Genomic DNA, 21,711 nt, shown 5'->3' on the forward strand with positions numbered 1-21,711 from the left:
TGCATTAGAAGGAAACCTAAACTTAAGGTTCAGTGAATCTTCGGGGTAATCGCCATCTGAGTATAAGAACCTTGCCGGAATGTGTTCTTTCCTGAAAATGTACAAAAAAACACCAAGAACTGATCAAATTAGGGACAGAAATAGGAAAAGGGGACTTCATCTAATTGTCTTAGATGTCCTTCCTTTAGAGGGAAATCATTTGTGGGGATTTGACAGTGAGGGGCAGAAATAAATCAGAAAAATAAAAATCTTCTCAGTCAGGTTTGAACAATATAAAACGTTCTCTTCATACCAGCCTCTCACTGCAACGGACATCACCCGACTGGACAGATAAACTTGACATGACATCTCCTTTGTAATTTTCCGTTGGGAGGGAGGGGGAGCGCTGCCACATGTAGGGAAGCAGTTCTGTGGCTCTGTTACCAAACTTTTCTTCCTCAATGTCAAGAGTTCTCATTGGTGGACGGCCGGGTCCTAGGTGGTCGGTACTGGGTCGACGAAGGTCACAAATCGGGCGGGAAAACCAGAGCTTCAGCAGCACACTCTGCATCGTCCTCCTCATCCTCCTCTGGAATGTTCTCGGGCTCCCATGTGAAGACGTCTGAAGCATTGTCCGTGAATGAGCCAGATCTGCTTCTGGACATCTCCCAAGGACACAGAGCGTCCCGGCGGCCCAGAGCCAGGCTGGCTTTAGACTCGTCTTCCTGCTCTGTGCTCACGTCCACCGGAGTGTCTCCTGCGTTAAATGAGCCTTGACTCTGTCTGAGCTCTCTGTTACTGTTGGACGTATCATCTCTGTCCACTCCGGTGTCCTGCTCTCTGACCACCTCTGGTTCGTCTGTCTCCCATGGACAGACGTCTGCTCGAGCACTGTCTTGCTTTTTGAGGACTTTTGGTTCGTCTGTCTCCCATGGACAGACATCTGTGTGAGCACTGTCTTGCTTTTTGATGACTTTTGGTTCATCTGTCTCCCATGGACAGACGTCTGTCCGAGCGCTGTCTTGTTTTTTGAGGACTTTTGGTTCTTCTGTCTCCCATGGACAGACATCTGTCCGAGCGCTGTCTTGCTTTTTGAGGACTTTTGGTTCTTCTGTCTCCCATGGACAGACATCTGCGCGAGCGCTGTCTTGCTTTTTGAGGACTTTTGATTCTTCTGTCTCCCATGGACAGACATCTGCGCGAGCACTGTCTTGTTTTTTGAGGACTTTTGGTTCATCTGTCTCCCATGGACAGACATCTGTCCGAGCACTGTCTTGTTTTTTGAGGACCTTTGGTTCTTCTGTCTCCCATGGACAGACATCTGTCCGAGCACTGTCTTGTTTTTTCAAAACTTTCGGGGTTTCTTTTCCCAGTGGACACACATCTTCTTGAGAAGTGCCTGGTCTGATTGGTTTCTCTGATGACTTGGATTGGTCAACTTTTACTCCTGTCTCACCTGTCTCCCATGGGCATACATTTTCCCGAGCCATGTCTTGTGTGTTGGGACTCTCGGATGCTTTGGGGGTTTGTGGTTCGCCCGTTTCCCATGGACAGATATTTGCCCGAGCTGTGTCTTGCCTGACTTGACCCTCTGATGTCTTGGGCATCTCTGATTTTCTTGATCCTGATTCTGCAGTTTCCCATGGACAAACATCTGCCGGTGGTTTTCCTGGGAGCTCGGTGTCCCAGGGACATACATTTTCTGTGACACTGCCTCTCTCTCCAGAAGAAGCTTTGTCTGGTTCTGATTCCCAGGGACAAACATCTACTTTGATGGTCAGCTGTGAAGCCATTTCTTTAGTTGTCTCCGCTTTACCGTCTTCCCACGGACAAATTTCTTCCAAGATTTTTGGGGGATCAGGAAACTCCCATGGACAACTTGCGGCTGTCTTGGTCGCTTGTTTACCCCAGCTCAGGACAGGCGATGTTTCAGGATGTTGTGTGTTACCTGAAATTTCTTTGGACGCACCAGGGTAGATGGCAGGTTTCATAACTTCTTGGCGTAAGGGAACTGTTAGTGTTCCTTTGCTAGTAAAAGTGTTCAGATTTTCATACACAACTTCACCCTTATCTTGAGTATCCCAAGGGCAAACATTAGTGTATTCTTTATCTTTTCTTATTGAAGTCTGGGGAGTTTCTGCGGTCTCCCAGGGACAGACATCTGCGGCGTGTTTCGAAGACTGTTGCACCTGTAAATCTTTGGACTGGGGCATCTGTGGAATAACAGGTGTATCCTGGGATTCCCAAGGGCACACGTTATCGCGACCACTCCCTTGCCTTCTCACCGTTCCGTGATCTTTAGATTCCCAAGGACACACATTAGTTCGTTCATCAGCCTGCGAATCCCAGGGGCAAACATCTGCTTTAATGCTCTGCTGCTTCTTTGGAGCCTCGCCGGCGCCCTCCCATGGACATACATCTGCATGGGAAACATTACGGGCTGGTGTAATTCGATTACTACCTCTTCTGTGAGTAGAGGGAGTTCTGCAGCTGCTCGCCGCTGAACTTATACTACTGCGCTTACTGTTCTGTCTGGACAAGAACACATTTTCATAGGTGCCATCTTTTTGAATGTCATCCACGTCCCAAGGATGGACAGCGGATTTCACAATCACAAGTCTCCGTGGACTTCTGTCAGACGAATCCCCGGAAGACAGTCTGACGGCGTTCTGTTTGACGAGGCACGGTTTGCCATCTGCGGTTGTCATGCTTCTTTTTTGCAGGGATTTCTTTTCCACACTTGGACGTCTGCTTGACGATCCTGACCTCGGTGTGGTCGAGGCGCTCTCCTGACTTTTTTGTGATATAGAATCCTCTCTGTTTAAATTTCCATCCTTTCCTGATTTACTACTTCCATCCACAGATCCCATAAAAGATTTCACAGAAAGCCACTTGCTAGTGGTGGTCCGGAAGGAGAAGACGCGCTGATCCTTCGTGACCTTTGGTCTCGGAGAGCCTGGTGCACTTGCAGACACATGGACCGGTGGTTTGGGGGACTCTGCTTCAGGAGGATGGTTTTCTACGGGTGGGACGTGGTCCCAGGGACAGATGAGGGCCTGCGGGGACGGCGGTGTTTTCTCTTCGCTGTCATTGGAGTTTGCATATGTGACGTGCTTCTGGTTCTTGTCACTTGATTGTTCTGGCTCCACCTCCCACGGACAGACTTCTGCTTTGTCGAATGATTCTGACTGGAGGGCGCTCCGGGTTTGGTCGCCTATAGAAAGGCTCTGCCTGGACCGCACCGTGTTGGCTCTGCTGACCTTGGGTATGTTCTCCACCGAATGGGTGGTCGTGGAAGTCAGGCTCCAGGATTTATGGAGTCTAGTGTGATCGGGATGCAGAAGGTTGATGTCAATAGTAAGATTCTGGGCACTGGCTGACTTACAGACTCCAGCTGGAATGTCCAGGGAGTCGGTCTCGGACCGCTGGGAGCACCTCTTCACAGAATTGGGCCTTAACATGGAGTCGTGCAGAGAGGAGTCTCGCTCCTGGACGTAGTGGTAATCACTTTGAGACTTGCGCATGGATGGTGAGGGTGACGGCGTTCTTGATTTCACTGAGCTCCTGTAACTGATACTGACGGTGTCTGGGGTCCTCCGGAAGGAGTCGGAATTCCCGCTGCGACTGCGGAAGGATCCGTCGCGCTCCTCGCGGCTGCACTGGCGGCTCATCGACTCGGGGATCTCGGCGATGCGTTTAATGATGGATCTGCCCAGTGCACATCGAGAACTTCGCTTCTTTGACAGATGAGGGTTGTTTGCCGTCATCTTCTTTGTCTTGTTGACTTCTAACTGGGCATATAGCTTCTTCAGTTCATCCTGGTGCATATCAGGAAGGGTGGGAGTGAGTCGATGGTTGAAGTGATTGAGGAAAGGGGAAGAAAGGGACAGTAGCAAGTCAGAGGAGAGGTATGACAATTGAAGAACATAGTTTAGGATAAGAAAAGGAAAAAGGGTGGAGAGAGGCAACACATGTTCATTCTGCCATCATTTAGGAATATTTACTGAGAATTTATGTTTGGATTATAATATATTTAAAATCTGTTTAAGCGATTCTACATGCCATCGTAAATTAATTGACATTTATGTTTCCCGTTTAAATGTGACCTCAGGAATTTCCTCCACAGTGGGCAGAGTGTGTCCCGGTGCAAAGTGATAGCAGCGCTCTGTGTTTACCCTGAAGTCCTCCGGGTCCACACTGTGCTCGCTCCAAGCTGAATGAAAGCTGCTGTTCAGGTACGAGCGCCGCAGGTCCACTTCGTCTTCATACACCTCAGCCGCGATCTCCTCACGCCGGGGCTTCGACACGTACAGAAACTGGAGCACACACACACACGTATTTCTTCAGAAATAATTGGTGTATTGCCAGGAAATATTGGGAAAATCTGAAGACCTTCAAAGCTCTACTGGCTTTTCAGATTGTGTACGTGTAAGATGAAATTTGCAGAGGTGGTTTCATTTCATCGTACCCTGACTCGAGCACCTTCACAGTCATAACGTTAAAATCGAAATAAGGCACAGCTGGAAAGTCTGTCATTGTTTTTACGTGAGAGGTTGATGTGAACATCGGTACCTTCGGAACAAAGAGCAGGGCCAGTGTGACGGTGATGGTGACGTGAGTGTGTGTGAAGGACAGCAGCAGCATCCAGTCCGGATGGAGGGTTTGAAACGTGAACCTGAGGAAGATCCAAACAGAGACGTTGCTTCAGGCTGGCTGAAAGCCCTTCAGAAGGCTCCTGCCGGTTTACCTGAACAGATGGAACATGGAGGACAGCAGCAGCTCGTTGTGGATGGCGATGCCCATGTAGCGAGGCTCGTGGAAGGCCGAGGGGACGGGCCGGACGGCGGTCCACAGAGAGCTGCCCCAGCACAGGAAGAGCAGCTCGGCTGAGGTGGAGACAGTCGGAGAGGAACAGTGAGCCGAGTGTAGCAGGACTGCTGCCGATCGCTCTAAAACTACCAGGACCGGGAGAATCTGGTCCTGGATCAGGAGAATATGGACCTGTACCGGGATCAGGAGAATCTCGAGAAAATATCGGCGGTGTGTGGAAAGTTCGTTCACCAGCCTCGTCAACAGTTTTTACAGACTATAAAAGAAGGCATCCAGAAGAGGATCAACACTTTAGGAACAAACCAAGACCAAAAACCACTTTACAAAGGAGATGAGAGGATCTGATCTGGACGGTACGGAACCAGCCGGTGCTCGATCAGACTGGAATAACTGAATCCCTGGTTTGGATAAATAAATGTAGACCGACAGGGTTTGTTAAGTTCTCTGCTCGCTGAAGAGAAACTCATCATTTCGTTATTCCTGAAGTTTCTGGAGCTAAATTCTCACCGATACGAAAAGACTTGCTGAGCTGCTGTCTCTGTCTGGGGAGGGAATCCTCTGTTAATCCTGCTGTTAGGCAGCAGAAGGAAAACTGCTCCATCAGAGAAACATTAATGCTAGCCTGGTTAGCATTAGCAGCCGTGTGTTGTGTTGAGGATCTGTGGGGGATTGGACTGACGCTCCTAAAGCGTGGGGGCGGGGCGGGGCGGCCACTGACCCACAGCCATCATGTAGTCCCAGCGGTCCACGTGGCACAGGTTGAAGCCCTGCCCGTCGGACGTGGAGGCGGTGGCGAACACTGGGATGTTCCTGTCGCGGTTCTGCAGGACGCCCACCGTCCAGGCGCACAGGAACCAGCTGACCGTCATCAGCATCACTCCCAGAATCCTCAGCAGGTGCAGGCTGGACATGTAGGGCACCCGCTGGGCGGTGCGGGACAGGAACACCTTCAGCACCCTGCAGACAGACCACAGGACGATCAGCGCGAGGAGCTCAACGGCGCCACCTTTCCTTTCCCGAAGATTTTCCTGCTGCTGCTTCTGATCTGATCTTAACGAACTTTCATCTTCCAGCCCCTCCTCGATAATGTAACATCTGCAGTCTGCTTTAAAAAAGTCATGCTTTCTAAAAGAAAAATGTGGTTAAAATAGGTTGTTAGTCATTTGAGCAATGAAAGGGATGAGTTCTGTCTGAGGAGAAGAGCTGGCTCACCGGTACATCTTCAGCGTCACCGTGCCGTAGACGATGGAGAACCCCAGCATCCGGACCCAGCGCAGCAGGATGCAGCGGAAGGTGCTCGGCTTGAAGTACAAGATGAAGACCTGCGGAGGAGGCGGAGGAGGAGGAGGAGGTAGACGAGGAGGAAGGTTCTCACTGACAACTGTCGGAAACTGATGGAGACACTCCGGCTCACCGGAAGATGCCTGCTATGGTTTTGATCTGCAGCAGGTCAGGCAACAGATCACATGTTTGTATACTCTAGGTCAGGGGTGTTCAACCTGCGGCTCTGGAGCCACATGTGGTTCTTCAGTCCCTCTGCAGCGGCTCCACGAAGCCTTCAAAACATGAAATGTGAATAAATATTTAACTTATTTTTATTATAGTGACACACCACAGCACTTTCCAAAGTGATTCGTCACTCTTGGCTCAAAGGGATTCAAAAAAAGGTACGAGTAAAATTGGGAAGAATTGCTAAAACTGGTTGGAAAAACCATGCCAAACTGCTGAAAAAGAGGTAGAATGGTTAAAACTGCTAAAATTTCAAAACTGTCAGAAAAAAATCTGGTACAAAAATTAAATGTTCACTATTATCGTAAGATAGTTTTTATTTGTGCATCAAAACTAAATTCATGAGCTGACATTTATGGTTCCAGTTTTAAAGTTTAAATGTGCTTTGTGGCTCCAGACCAGCTTGACTTGGTGGAAAGTCAAAAAATAGTCTGTCCTGGTCGTGAAGGTTGCAGAACCCTGCTCCAGGTGAAGAAAGCAGATTCTGGAGCTTAGAATGTTAAAACGCGTAAATCTACAGTCCGTTCAACTGAGGCAACATTTTTCCACCCAAATGAAAATCAGCCGACACTGACTGGGCGAAGAAATCATAGTAACCATTTATAACCACTGCAGTTGCTCTGGCTCCCGCTGCTGGTGAGTCCTGGTACTGCAGCTTCACCGTACGGTCTGTTCAGGGACCACGTGTCTCCTCATCACAAAACAAACAAGAGCTTTTCCTCCTCGCCGCCACACTCGGCGACAGGTTGTACCTCGGCATAACGGCAGAGCGGATGACGGTAATCCAAGAATTAAAGCTCATTCCGCTGCGGCGGTCGGTGTCAGCCCCCCCGGATAAGAGCATCAGCTAAAGCCTCAGACGTGAACGCAAATTTACATCATTGTGTTGGAAGCACTCATGGAGGATGAGCCGTATAGAAGCAGAGGCAGCGGAGGAGGCGGGTTTAATCAGCAGAAATGGCCGGCGCTCAGGGGCAGATTGGGGTCTTGGATGGCTCTGCAGGAAGAAGCGATGTGATTGGTCGATCTAAAGCTACAGTGAGCGGTCAGAGCCCAAAAAAAAGAAAATCAACGGCAGCCCAGCGAAATGAAAAGCTGTTTAAGCAGTTGATTGGGTTCAGAAGCTGAACACCTCGCTCCGATAACGTGGATCATGGTGGTCGAAACCAGCGCCCCCAGTTCCAGGTTGACCTCTGGTGACCCGCTGCTGTGGTTCCTGACCGAACCTCACAGGAGGGTCGTCTCTCTCTACACTCATGAAGATGAACGGCTGAACTGACGCCTCGGCCGACGGACAACAGCGCTTACAGAAACACGACTTCAAACCGGAGACGCTGCTCCAGTCAGGAGCTGCAGCGGAAACAGACCACCAGCAAAACACAGACAGCAAGAGACCAGGACCAGGACAAGGACCAGAACCAGAACTTCACCGAGGAGGACAACGCCCGCTGGAGAACTCCTCAACACACTGACAGAGCAGTGGAATGGACGGATGATGGATGAGAGGGTGAATGGATGGATCGATGGATGAGTGGGTGAATGGATGGATGAATGGATGGATGGATGAGTGGGTGAATGGATGGATGATAGATGGATGAATGGATGAGTGGGTGAATGGATGGATGATAGATGGATGAATGGATGGATGGATGAGTGGGTGAATGGATGGATGAGTGGATGAATTGACCAATGGATGGATGAGTGGGTGAATGGATGGATGGATGGATGGATGAGTGGGCGAATGGATGGATGAGTGGGTGAATGGATGGATGGATGGATGAGTGGGTGAATGGATCAAACGGGTCTCTAAAATGGCACAATACTTTCCTTCAAATGTTGAAAAATCGTGTTCAGCCTCTTAAATCTGAAACTACTGAAGCATCTTCTTTAACATCATGAACGCAGCAGGTATTAAACTCGAGATTTCTTTCTCAGTGTTTTGACTGTTCTGGATGTTTCCTTCAGGAGCCAGATGAAGTTTGCAGACATTTTTCTCCCGGTTGCTGAATCATGCTCCAGTCAAACTGAATCTTTCGATGTGTTCAGATTTCTGAGGCTGTTGTTGATATTTGCCTGATTGAAGATGTATTTTAAAACCCACCCACAGCCCATCTGCTCTGAATGCTGATTTTCATGACTCAGTTCCCGGCTCTGTGCGGGTGCAAACCTTCACTCTGTCATTCTGATGGACAAGGCTGAAGACAGGAGACAGGCTGAAGAGAAGACGGACTGACAACAGCAGAGGACAAACAGCTTGTTAAGATGAGGACAGTGTCTCCACGCTGCGGTCGTCCAGTTAAAGCCCTGAATATTCCGTCCCATCAGGTGGAGCGGCACATGACTCCACCTGTGTGGCGAAGCGAGGCGGACCTGGCCGCCCGTTACCACGCTCACACCCTCAGAGGAGCGCCTGTGCACACACCGAACCGCTCGGCATGAGCGAGCAAGCATCAACCCGGTCGTCCACTGGGACGGACAAAAAGCCACGGCCGACTCACCTTAACAGCTGTGTGGTTGGGAAATGAATCTAAAGACTGATTGATAAACTATGACGAGAGCAGACGTTATGAAAAATGTCCGCCATGTACCCACCTACCCCATTACACACACACACACACACACACACACACACACACACACACACACACACACACACACACACACTCACTCTCTCTCTCTCCCTTGCCCTCGCCCTACTCGCCTGCCCAGAAATGGTCCATTATGCTGTAATCCAGGCGCTGTGCTGCGCAGTGATCTGGAAAGAGCTCTAATCTGTGACACTCACCGGGAAGTAGAGCAGCAGCGAGCCGAACAGGATGGTCTCCAGCAGCAGGAGGCCGGACGCCCGGATCCTCTGAGAGCCGGGACGGGGACGGACGGGGACGGACCGGGAGGTGGAGGGGGACATGGAGGAAAACAAGAGTCAAAGTCCAAACTGAAGACCAAGTGCACTTTAATTTTAACCTTTTGTCAAATTTATGAAAATGTTCTGACTGTACAAGAAGCTAACAAAAGACTGAATCAGTCATCCCTATCCATCCATCCATCACTCCACCCATCCATCCACCCATCCATCCAGTTTTTTCCACTTCTGTATAACTTGACTGCTCCGTGGTTTGAGGTTAAGCCAAGTGCCATCCTCCGCTGGTAAAACATGAAGATAACGCTGAAGTGCAGAAAAGCTGTAATTCTGGGGAGGTTCCAGCAGGGGGCGATGATGTTGGTTCAGAAAAAGCCCGGGTCTCATTGGAAGCCATTCAAAAATGCTGATTTTCAGAGTGAAATAAACAGATAAAGTGCCCGGTTTGGGAACAAGTTCTGGTCTCTGTCTCTGGGTTCTTCTTGACCACACTCTGATTTACATTTTAATCATCTGTTGATTTGATTTTAGAAGTTAAAGTTTAGCATCAATCAGCCAATCACAGCTCCTCCTCTGTCCACGTGATGCGGTCATGTGACAGGCTGGACCAATCACATCACATCCGGTTTATAGTGTTCAATATGGAGACGTCCGGCTCAAATCAACACACGGGACTTCAGAACGCTGTGGAGAACGCCACGAGACGTCCGTCCATCGTTATGTACTGTCAGTGGGTTCAGCAGAGAGATAAAAACCAAACAGCTGAAGTTCATTTGAGCTGCGTGTTTGGTGAAGTTGCTGGTTGAGATGTCTGCAGCAGACTCTGCAGAAGAGGGCGAACCTGCTCGTGTGACCTCCGCCCACACGGCGGCCCGCTGAGCCACCACGTCATGACTCACCCGGTTGCGGCGATGGCGGTAAGCCGCCAGCATGCTGACGAAGATGAGGATCATGAAGACCCCCTGGACGGCCAGCACGCCGGCCCGCAGCAGCCAGTCCTCCTGCACCCAGCAGGGGGTGCCGTCCTGGCAGCTCCGGCAGCCCGGCCAGCAGGGGAGGCAGATGGGCATGTTGGGGTAACACGTGCCGCCGCCGCCGCCGCCGCCGCCGCCGCCACTCCCGTTCACAGCACCTCCATCTGGAGAAAACACACAAACATACATGAGCACGGCATTGTGGGGACTTTATTCCAGCACCTGCACGAGTCTCCAGGTCCTGGAAGCTACACGGTCCCTGCGTTTGCTCTCTGATCACATCCAGAAAAATCTGGATTCCAAGTCTCTCAGTGCCTGTTGGTGGGAAGTCTGTGGAGAATCTCCTGGACAGGATGGCTTGGCTGACTCTCTGAGTGATACTGTAGTTCTGCCGCTGATTAAAGAGTGAATTAGCATTAATCTTGTAAAACGTTCCTTTTCTACTGCGTGTCAACGGCTAGGCGCACAAATAAGCAAAACCGTCAAACGGAAGGAGAAAGAACGCCATGAGAAAGTGGGATGTTGACAAAACCTGACCTGCCTGAACAGAAGAGGAGAGAAAACTCATGAACAAACTAAAGTTTCAGCAGTAACGACGGTAACAAGCAGCCTGCTGCTCCGAGACTGAGGCGAAGGCGTTTCATGGCGGCGCGACGGCACATTTAGCGTCGACTGTCACCATAGTAACAGTCCAGCTTGGCGTTCTGTCCATAGCAATGTCTGAGTTCTCCAGTGGTAATGTTGAGATGTTCTCCGTGTTCTCTGCAGGTGTGGTTTCATTACAGCACCATGCCGCGGTCAGACATGATCATTTCATGGTTTTCACTATGTTGCCATGGAAACAGAAACATTTTCTGAAACGATGCCTTGCCACCTGAAACGCTGTGTTTTAAACGAGGTTTCTGTTTTTAGTTTATTTGTTCCTTGTGTTCTGTGATTGTTCTGGAGAGATGGATGGTTCCGGATCTTGTTCCTGCTTCTCTCAGTGTGTTGTCCCACATGGCCTCCGTGTCGCGGTGCTGAAGGCAGAGCAAAGTTCCCAGAGCTCCTCCCCGGCGCTACAGACCCACCTGAGTCCTGGGGGGGCGTCTCGGGGTCGTAGAAGCCTTCTTTGCAGCGGCAGCAGTACTGACCCAGACGGAAGCCTCGGCCCGGTATCGGAACGCACTGAAACGCCAGAACAGAGCCGTGGAAAAACACTCAGTTCATAACATCACACTCATTTCCCAGAATACATCAGGACTTCAACATCAAGTAAACTGTGCTGTTAAAACTTGACAAAACATTCTAAAAAGTTTCACACTGACCAAAATCCATTTTTCCATCTACAGGCCAAAAACGCAGTGAACTGGATCCGTGTTTCAGTTGATTTCTGGAGAAGTTTGTCCCTGAGCTGCTGAGCAGCCTGGACCTCCACCACTTCCTTCTGATTTGCAAGAACATATCCTGGGACTGACGAGTGCGATGCTTTGCATCGTCGCTGTTTAGTCACCATGGTTTTAAGGTAGATGCAGGAAAAATAAGATGCTTTAGCGCAGGGGTGGGGAACCCTGGTCCTGGAGGGCCGCAAACCTGCATGTTTTCCATGTCTCCCTGCTTCAACACACCTGAATCGAATCAAGATTCATGGCCAAGTCCAGCAGAAAGCCAGATAACGAGCCTCATTGCAATCAGCTGTGTTGAAGCAGGGAGACATGGAAAACATGCAGGTTTGCGGCCCTCCAGGACCAGGGTTCCCCACCCCTGCTTTAGCGGAACAGGGCGAAGAACAAGACGCCTGTCAGATAAAAGATGAACGCCAAGGCTCACGTCATGAGGTGGTTCTCAACACCCACATAATCAGCACATTTCAAAATAAAATACCAATGGATGCGTTTCAAAGCCTAAATCCTATAAACGGTCTCACGTTGTTTCACAGCCTCACGGCAGAAAAATGTTCTCTGATGTTCCACCTCATCCGCCAACAGGCAGCTCAGCGCTGTTTCCCCCAGAAGAACCCAGATTCACCAGCCTGCAGCTTATTTCTCAGAGGAGTTTGCATGTTCTGCTCAAGCCCGAGTCCTTCTTTTTCTGATTGGCCACATGCCAAGCACTTGATTTCTCCTGGACTACAAGTCCTAAAAATCAAGAAATGTGTTATCCATCATCCATCTATCCATCCATCCATCCATCATCCATCATCCAATCATCCATCCACCTATCCATCCATCCATCCACTATCCAATCATTTATCCATCCATCCATCATCCAATCATCCATCCATCCATCCACTATCCAATCATTCATCCATCTGTCCATCATCCAATCATCCATCCATCCATCCACTATCCAATCATTGATCCATCCGTCCATCATCCAATCATCCATCCATCCATCCATCCACCCATCCATCCATCCATCCATCCATCCACTATCCAATCATTCATCCATCCGTCCATCATCCAATCATTCATCCATCCATCCACCCATCCACCCATCCACCCATCCATTCATCCATCCATCATCCATCCGTCCGTCCATCCATCCATCCATCATCCAATCATCCATCATTCATCCATCATCCATCCACCCATCATTCATCCATCATCCAATCATCCATCCATCCATCCATCCATCCACCCATCTTTCATCCATCCATCATCCATCATCCATCCATCCATCATTCATCCACCCATCCATCATTCATCCACCCATCATTCGTCCATCCATCCATCCATCATCCATCCATCCATCCATCATTCATCCACCCATCATTCATCCATTCATCCATCATCCATCTGGTCCTTTTCGCAGTCCAGATTCTCCTGGTCCTGGTCCCTGTCTTGGTTCTGGTCCTGGTCCCAGTCCAGATTCTTCTGGACTTGGTGGTTTTAGAGTTGACAGTCGGTGTAATAACAATCCCTTCTCGGTGTCTGTCCCATGTTTACAGCATTTTGTTCTTGGTGCCTCATTACAGAAACAAACAGAATTACCAACTCATGGACCAGTAAACACACATCATTTGCAAAATGTTTCCATGTAAACAGGAAACTTTGCTGAAATGAAAACGCTACAGATGCACCTTTCCACTTTAAAGGTTGTGTGAGCAGGACTGTGTGACCGCTGCCAGTAATCCTGAGCCTCTGCAGTTAGACTGAGCTCAGAGTCACGAGAACGAAGGTAGACAGGAACCGAAATAACATCTGATGCCTCTGTGTGTCCGACTGCGCTATCACAGTCCAGCAGCACTCTGTGGATGCACTGCGAGGCTACACACACACACACACACACACACTTGCATACTCTGTGTGTTAATCTAAGTTAAAAGCTAAATGGATACATAATGCCTCGACTGAGAGTATTATCCTTTTCTAGAGAAATCCTGTACCCCGGCCGAAACACACACAAACACAAACACACACACACACACACACACACACACACACACACACACACACACACACACACCCACGGCCAGATAAACACCTTCATGCAGACACACTGACCGGTCTCACATATGTACATTTCCATCCACCCCCCCCAACCACACCCCACACACACACACACACACACACACACACACACACACACACACACACAAACCCCACCCCCCAGATGCTCACGGACCTAATGGCAGGCCTGAATATTAATGCAGTATGGATTAGCAGTCCACTTAATTCTCCTTTCTGGCCACATCTCAGCTCAGCATCTTGTCTCTCTCTCTCTCGCTCTCTCGCTCTCTCTCTCTCTCTCTCTTTCTCTCTCTCTCTCTCTCTCTTTCTCCCTCATGCTCAAGTTGAACCTCAAGACCGTCTCACACTTCTGAAGCTTTACTTCACCGTCATAAACGAAAACCATCCATTTCAATGTGACCACTGACCACATTCAGTCTTCATATTACAGTAAAAAGGGTGGGGGATTCTGGGAAGTTGATATTTGGTGATAGAAACTGACGTGTGAGAATCAGGACAACATTAACTGGATGAACTGGAGAAGAGATGAGTGAATCAGAGCTCTGAGGACAAGAACCTTCGGGTTCTGGTCCAGACTGCCACAGCTGTTCCTGCTGAGTCTGACAGGAAGCTGTTAGCACGGTATGCTAACAGCTGTTAGCACACCGTGTGGTTGGTTCTGAGTTGGATTTATCATCTGATAGTTGCAGCCTGCTTATATCCAGGATGGGATGTCACTTCCTGTTTCCTCTCTCTGGACACAGCAGATAGAGGTCGATCATCTGGACCAGCAGGTTGGTGATAAAAGAAAGAGCATGCTGATGTGATGTTCTGCCATGAAGACAATACGAGATGAGATGAGATGAGATGAGATGAGATGAGATGTAAAAGGATGACAAAAAAAAGTGATAAAAAGATGCAAAGTCAGAATGTTGAGAAACAGAAACAAGATATTATGAGACGAAATGAGAGGCAGTGATGAGAGCTGATGACATGAGAGGAAAAGAGAAGAAAGTGGAAAAATCAAAAAGACAACATGAGATGAGAAGAGGAGAAATGAGGAGCAGTGAGACACAATCAGAAGCAGTCATGAAATGAGATGAGAAGCAATGAGAAGCACTCGTGAAAAGAAAGAGGAAGCAGTCGTGAGATGAGATGAAATAAAATGAGAGAAGACGAGATGAGACGGATGAGGTGACACAACATGAGATGAGGTGAGATGAGATGCGACAAGATAAGTGGAGATGAGTTAAGATGAGATGAGACAGTATGAGGTTAGGTGAGACGAGACTAGACAAGATGAGACGAGATCAGGTGAGACTAGATCAGATGAACTGAGTTAAGACGGGGTGAGACGATATGAGATGAGAAGTGGAAATGAGTTAAAATGAGATTATATAAAATGAGGTGAGGTGAGATGGGCCAAAATCAAAATCAGTTATGAAATGAGGTACAATGAGGAAAAGTAATGAGAAACACTTGAGAAAAAAAGACTCAATAAGAAGCACTCATGCGATAACGTGAAAACATGAAGCACTCATGAGATGAGATGAGATGAGATGAGGTAGAAAAATGAAAATCAGAGACAAGATGGGAAAAATGATACGCAGTTGAGAGACGAGAGGGAGGGTTATGAAGTCAGAGGAGAAGAAAAGAGCGGCAGTCTCTGCTGCCCTATCAGACTCCACCACGCTTCAGACCTTTGTGAGTTTGCTGCATAAAGAGGAAGGATGCCGACAGGCTGGATTATCATCGTAATCCATCAGATCATCCCGCAGCCCGCCACCCAGCACAGCCATCTTTAAATAGACAGCTGAGATGAGAGGTGGGGGTTTGAGTGGCGACCGGCCGGCTGGCAGCGAAAAAGGCAAAAGCAGGAGTGGAGGATGGGACAGAGTGCAGGATGGACGTGTGAAAGGACGAAAGCAGGAGGGAAGGTTACAAGGCGGCCATGCAGCATGAGAACAGGCAGACAAAGATTAAAGCATCGGAGGGGAGAAACGTTCCCGATGGGTTTGTGTGTCTGGAATGGAACGAAAAGCCCCAAACAGAATTTGACAGTTTCAACAGCTCCAGTTCTGATTGGTCCAACAGGACCAGGAGATCTGATCCAGTGACAGCCACGTCTTACCACGTGAGATGAGATGAGATGAGATGAGATGAGATGAGAGAAGTTTTCAACAAGTGAAGCGGCGGTCAAAGCATTTTCAGCTTCTTCACATTATTATTAAACTCAACAATCTCAGCAGATATGAATGCCAGATGGAATTAATGGCTTTCTCAGAACAGCTGATCAACGCAGACTCCAGTTTTATGCTACTTCAGCTTTTTGCTTTAATTTCTATATAAGTTGTCAAATATCAATAGATCAGATGTATCCAATGTATCGTGATAGACATTTCAACATGCAGAGTAAACATCTAAAAGACTGTCTGAGGTGGGATGATCTATGTTTCCATGCACTCTGCTCTGCAATCTCAAAATGACAGAATTTTAAATGTGAGAGAAAAGGTTGCTTGATTGCAAATAATTCCCAAAAAATCTGAAATCAGTCCAAAAACCATCAACAGACAGTTCTGTCGTTTGTAAAAACAAATTCCAGGATAAACAGACGTTAAGACAGGGGTGTCAGCTCAAGCTGCTGGTTGGGTCTTCAGCAGTGTGGACGGTCAGATGTGCCGCAGGGCTCTGTTTTAGGACCCACCATTTCTATGAGGTGGGTCAAAATGTTAATGCGTTCATGCATCTTTACGCCGACGATACCGTCTTCTATTGTCAGGCAGCATCTGTCGCTCAGGTGTTTTCAGACCTGCAGTCTGCTTCTAATACTACTCAGGTGCAGCTGACTGACCTTACAGTTTTTCACAATTGCTAAAACACTAAACCCCATTGCCTGAACCAAACTCTCAGTGGCCTAAACTCATTTTTCGAATCAAACACTCTTTTGGCAAAAACTTAAACACTGTTCAGGTCCTATGCTCAATTTTCAAAACCGATCTGCTCTTTTTTGCAAAACCTTAGACACATTCTCAGTCACTAAACACATTTCACAACATTTTTGCAAAATTGTACTCACTGGCAGCAAAATGTGAACACAACTCCAACACAGCCCTCATCTTTTACACACAACAACTCAAAACTGAACACACATATTTCTAATGATGTGATCAGACCAAGTGTGCACAAAGACAAGATGCTGGAGACTGAATCTCCAGGACCGTGACCATGCAGTAGTGTGCTTTTGTTTTGTTTGTTTTGTATTTATTTTTTGTTATGACGGTCAATTTAGATATCACTTTGACTTAGATGGGGTTTTTTTTCTAAATGCATTTCAAATACATAAAATAAAAATTTTCTGTGCACTACACACTCTGAAAACTCCTGGGTTGCTGTAAAAATAACCCACATTGAGTGGAATTGCTGACCCAGCGCTGGGCCCAAAAGGGACAGAGCCAGTGCTGGGTTATTTCTACCCAGCTGTTTGGGCTGAAGATTTGACTCTGATGCTGGGTCAAGATTTATCAGCGGGTCTGGGAAGGTTACTTTACAGTAAACCCTCAGAATTCAGAAACACGTGCCCTCTGCCATGCAAGGCTGTCAAACCCTCCACTGGAAGCCAGCTGGGGTTCAGTGCAGTTCATTGACATGTAGAGGAAAAGATTTGAACTAACAACCTTACAACTGCTAAACAACCACTCTACCAACTGAGCCACAGCCACACATGAAAATAAGGAGGGGGATGTCATATGTCTTTTCCTTCTTAGCCATTGCAATATCTTCTGTGAAAACACAGGACTCCAGTTTTCTGTTGCGTTTGTTGCCAGAAGTCTCCAGATGCAAGAAGGAGAAGGAGTTGCAGGAGTGTTCAAAATGGTGATTTTGTTCAAATCATCAACTCACTCTGCTGGGTCGACACAATTCATCTAATTTTGGGTAAAAGTGACCCAATCTGCACAAAATCTAGGGCTACCCAGGAAATGAGTTGGGAAAATAACCCAGCAGGTTTAAAAGTGTGGACTGCTTGCTGTGTCCTCAGTTATTTCATGTAGTGTCTAATGAATGAGCTGAGGTGAACACGTTTTTACCTGCTGTGTGTAAGATCTGAACGCATAGTGTGGTTTTCATCACAAGAGAACTGGTTTTGAGGCGATAATTCGATTTTGACAGAAATGTCTGAGGTTTTTGTGAATGTAGTGTGGATTTTTGGATTTGTGTTTAAGGTTTTGAGAAAATGGATGGAGGTTTCAAGAAATGTGTTTTAGCAATTGTGAAAAACTGTAAGCTGCTTTGAAATGCAGCCAAAACTAAATATACTGTATGTTCTTCAGGAAGAAGAAGACGGTTCCTGTCTCTCTGATTTCCTGATCGGAGCCTGATTGAGTCTGTGATCAATAATAGATACTGAGGCATGACAGTGGATGATGGCCTTTCTTTCAGAAGAAGAAACTGAAGCTGGGGTTCTTCAGCAGAAGCAGAGACAGGGAAATGCCTCGCCGTGGCCTCTGTCCTGGATTCCCGGATCACGGTGATGTTGTTTATTTGAAAGCCTCTGCTCTTTCCTTACATCGCTGGATGCTCCACGTCACGGTGCCTTGAGATTCACACCGGGTTTAAACCCCTCACACTCCACTGCAGCACTCCCCAGTAAAATGGGCTTCGCTGCCCATGCACAGACCCGTGCACTGGAACATCCAGAGCCAGGCCCATCGCGGCCTGCAGGGACCGGACCACATCTCTGCCCATCCCTCAGTCTGAACCCAACTCCCGCTCTGACCTGGAACCCGGAGCACACTTCAAGAACTGAAAAGACCCGGTTTACAGGAGAGCATTTCAAGTGACGGCGAAAGTTGTGTTTTCCTCTGTTTCCATGGAGACAGAGTCGCAGCAGTTCAGAAAAGTTGTCTTTTCTCCCGTTTAAACAAAGCTCCTTTCGGGAATTCCACCATGGGAATGGTTTTCCACAAGCTGCATTTCCAGAGGCTCTGAGCTCCGTTGTCGTGTAAACCAAGACCCAAAGTGCAGCAAAAGTTTTCTGTTTTCACCGAACCTGCCTGACGGTTTGGATTTAACGTAAAGCGTGCTATAACAGCAATACTTAAAAAACCTGATCACATAACGCACGCTGACTTAGTATCATGCAACCCTATTTTCAACTCATCAAATGATTTTCCAAACATCACAATATCAGCACTTCCTCCACTTCACACTCTGGATGCTGCTCTGAGGTTTAACAAGAACCAGAACCAGAACCAGAACCAGAACCAGAACCAGAGCCTGAACCCTCCAGGAGGTGAACCCAGCCAGGAGTTAGAGCTCAACCACACACTGGCTTCACTCATTCACAAACACGTCATCTGAAAGGAACGGAGCTGAAGAGCCGTCACGTCCTTCGGCCACTCGATGCTTCTCTCTTCAGTCACCGACATCCGAAGCTCCAAACGTTCAGGGATGATGTGGGTCAGGTGAGGGAGGGGCTTTAAACCATTCTCAGATGTCAGTTATCTCAGTTTTCCAGATAAACGGCCGCCTGTTCGTTGCTCTGTCGGTTATTCTCAATCGGGTTTGGCAGAAAACCAACAGATGCAGGGTAGTGGAAACGTTCTCCTCTGTGTTGGACTGTGTGACCTGACCGTCGAGCAGTGCGGGTTTGTTTACCTCCATGGTTGTTCGGTTGCACTGGTGAGAGTCGGCGAACCAGCCGCTCCCCGCGGCGCACTGGTCCAGGTCGATGTCCTGGATGTCCACGTCCACCCGGACCACGCCTCTGGAACAGAGCAGAGGCAGGACCAGGTCACACGCATGCACACACACACACACACACACACACACACACACAGGCGTCAGGGTGAGGAGCTGCTGGAATCTCCACATTTACACAATGAAAGCATCACTTTAGTCCAGCTCTTTCAGTCCAAATCTGGTTCAACACCTTGACCCCAGGCTGCTGCACTGGAGGTCAACAGATCCACCAGAGTGCCAAGAGGAGCACGTTTCAGCCATAACATTAAAACCACTGACAGGTTCAACGAGGAGGAACGTTTCACCGAAATGGAGCAGAATATAAACCTCCTGTTCTGTTCGGGGGAAAAGGACATTTAAAGCCGTACTTCTGTCACAGCGGCAACATCTAATTTAAATTTACCGTCTCAACTCACACAGACACAACCACATGGCCTCCTGAAGTTTCAGGCCAGATGAATTCCAGTTCCATTTGAATTTCATCACTGACTGGGTAGAACCATGAGGAAGGACTTCTCTTCCATCTCTTTTACTGATCAACTTTAGGTCTATATACGATTATCTATAAATATGGAGAGAAAGTCCAACTTCCAGAGCAGCTGAAGAAGCTCAGAAAGCAGCTTCAGCATTGAAGCGAATAAAGACTCTGCTGTGTGAGGAGCTCCCTGCAGGCTGCTGGCGTTTCTCTCTGCTGTGTGGAGGAACCCAGCTGAAGCTGAAGGTTCTCCAGATCTCTGAGAGCCGTGAGCATCCTGCTCCGGTCTGCGGTGAGGCCCTAACCTGAACTCCGGGGTCAAGTCGGGCTTCAGGCCGTAGAAGGAGGTGGACAGGGTGAGCATCCAGCGGGGGACGAAGCGCTGGTCGGCGCAGTCCAGGAAGGGGCCGCCGGACCAGCGCACGCCGCTGCGGTTGGTCACGTAGCTGTCGCCCTGACCCCACTTGGGCGTGTCCAGGGTGTCCAGGTCGTTGAGCAGGACCCTCTTGGACAGCGCCGCCGCCGGCCGCCCCGGCTCGGGGAACTTGAAGCTCCTGAACCAGCTGTCGTCGGGGGCCGGGGCGGGGGGGTGCAGGCTCCCCCACGCCCGGGACAGGTCCTGCAGGACCACGGTCCGCGCCCTGGCGGCCGGGCCGCGGCTGGCCCGGAGCACCAGCTGCGGCGCCGGGGCGGCCGGGTCGGCGTCGAAGGTGAGCAGGGCTCGCTGGACGAGCCGGTCGGCCTCCAGCAGGGCGCGGACCACGGCGTGGTACCACTCCATGTCCTCCTGCACCGTGCTCTCCCGCAGGTCGCTGGCCTGGAACACCATGTTGAGGAAGTTGGCCGTGTTGGCCAGCGCGTCCAGCGCCGGGCGCAGGGCGGCGGCGAAGCCGCGGGGCAGCGGTCCGGTCCGCCCCGCCGCGCCGTACGCCCGCGAGCAGCGCGCCGCCCGCAGGGCGGAGGCGTCCCCCGTGTACAGGAAGGCCTCCGCCGGCGACCAGTCGTCCTCCTCCGGCTCGGTGGGGGGTCCGGAAGGCGACCCGGACGGCGCCGGGCCGGACCAGCTCACGCTGCTGTTGGACACTTCAGAAGTTCTGTTGGTGAAAGAGCTGTTGGACAGGTCCACAGAGACCGCCGAGGGGGGGTCCGGGGTCAGCTGCCCTCCGAGGGGGGCTGGGAGGAGGAGGAGGAGGAGGAGCGCAGGGCCCATCCTGGTTTCAGTCTGGAGAAGAGGAGCAGGAGCAGGACGCGGACATGCTGGAGGCTGCGGGACTGGTTGCGGGGTTGTCCTCCTCGTGCGGGCAGCGGTGTGGCTCTGCGGCGCGGCCGCTCGCTGATCGCGCCGCTCACCGCCGCTGCGCGCGCCGCGCTCCATCCGCGCGCCGCGAGGGACTCCGCGTCGATCCCACGAGCCTCCGGGAGGCGGAGGCGGCGGGCGGCGGGAGAAAGTCCCGCATCGCCGCCGTCCGCGTCGTTACCTCCGTGATCAGCGGGAGTCCTGCGGTGCTGCTCCGCCAGACAACAGGAGGAAGAGGAGGAGGAGGAGGAGGAGGAGGAGGAGGAGGGGAGGACGGGGAAAGCCTCAGAAGTTGGAGGAGGGGGGGATCCCCGTTTCAGGTGGAGGATGAAGAAAGGAGGTGTAGAAATAGAGGGATGAAGACGAAGAGGAGAGGATTTCCTGCGCCCTCTCTCCACTTCTCTCTCTCTCCCTCTCTCTCTGCAATCTGTTGCTCCAAACAGCTTCAAGCCGTCTGTCAGAGGCTGGTGATGCTCTCTCTCTCTCTCTCTCTCTCTCTCTCTCTCTCTCTCTCTCTCTCTCTCTCTCTCTCTCTCTCTCTCTCTCTCTCTCTCTCTCTCTCTCTCTCTCTCTCTCTCTCTCTCTCTCCTCCCTCTCCTATCGGCCCGCCTCCCCTC

At 49.8% G+C, this 21,711-nt stretch overlaps 1 protein-coding gene across 1 annotated transcript; it reads right to left on the reverse strand.

Moving 5' to 3' along the window:
* Positions 1 to 495: 495 nt before the first annotated feature.
* On the reverse strand, positions 496 to 21,007 carry gpr179 (G protein-coupled receptor 179). The gene is made up of 12 exons (XM_030094775.1): positions 20,103 to 21,007; positions 19,239 to 19,347; positions 11,223 to 11,319; positions 10,078 to 10,316; positions 9,104 to 9,172; positions 6,022 to 6,131; positions 5,528 to 5,766; positions 4,727 to 4,865; positions 4,552 to 4,654; positions 4,155 to 4,295; positions 1,487 to 3,797; positions 496 to 1,330 (listed from the first exon to the last, which is right to left on the reverse strand). The coding sequence occupies exons 1-12, from the start codon at positions 21,005 to 21,007 to the stop codon at positions 504 to 506; spliced, it is 5,289 nt and encodes a 1,762-aa protein (XP_029950635.1). The 3' UTR covers positions 496 to 503.
* Between the last annotated feature and the right edge of the window lie 704 nt (positions 21,008 to 21,711).

Source organism: Salarias fasciatus, chromosome 6 (genome assembly GCF_902148845.1).
Source record: "Salarias fasciatus chromosome 6, fSalaFa1.1, whole genome shotgun sequence".
NCBI classification, from domain to species: Eukaryota; Metazoa; Chordata; class Actinopteri; order Blenniiformes; family Blenniidae; genus Salarias; species Salarias fasciatus.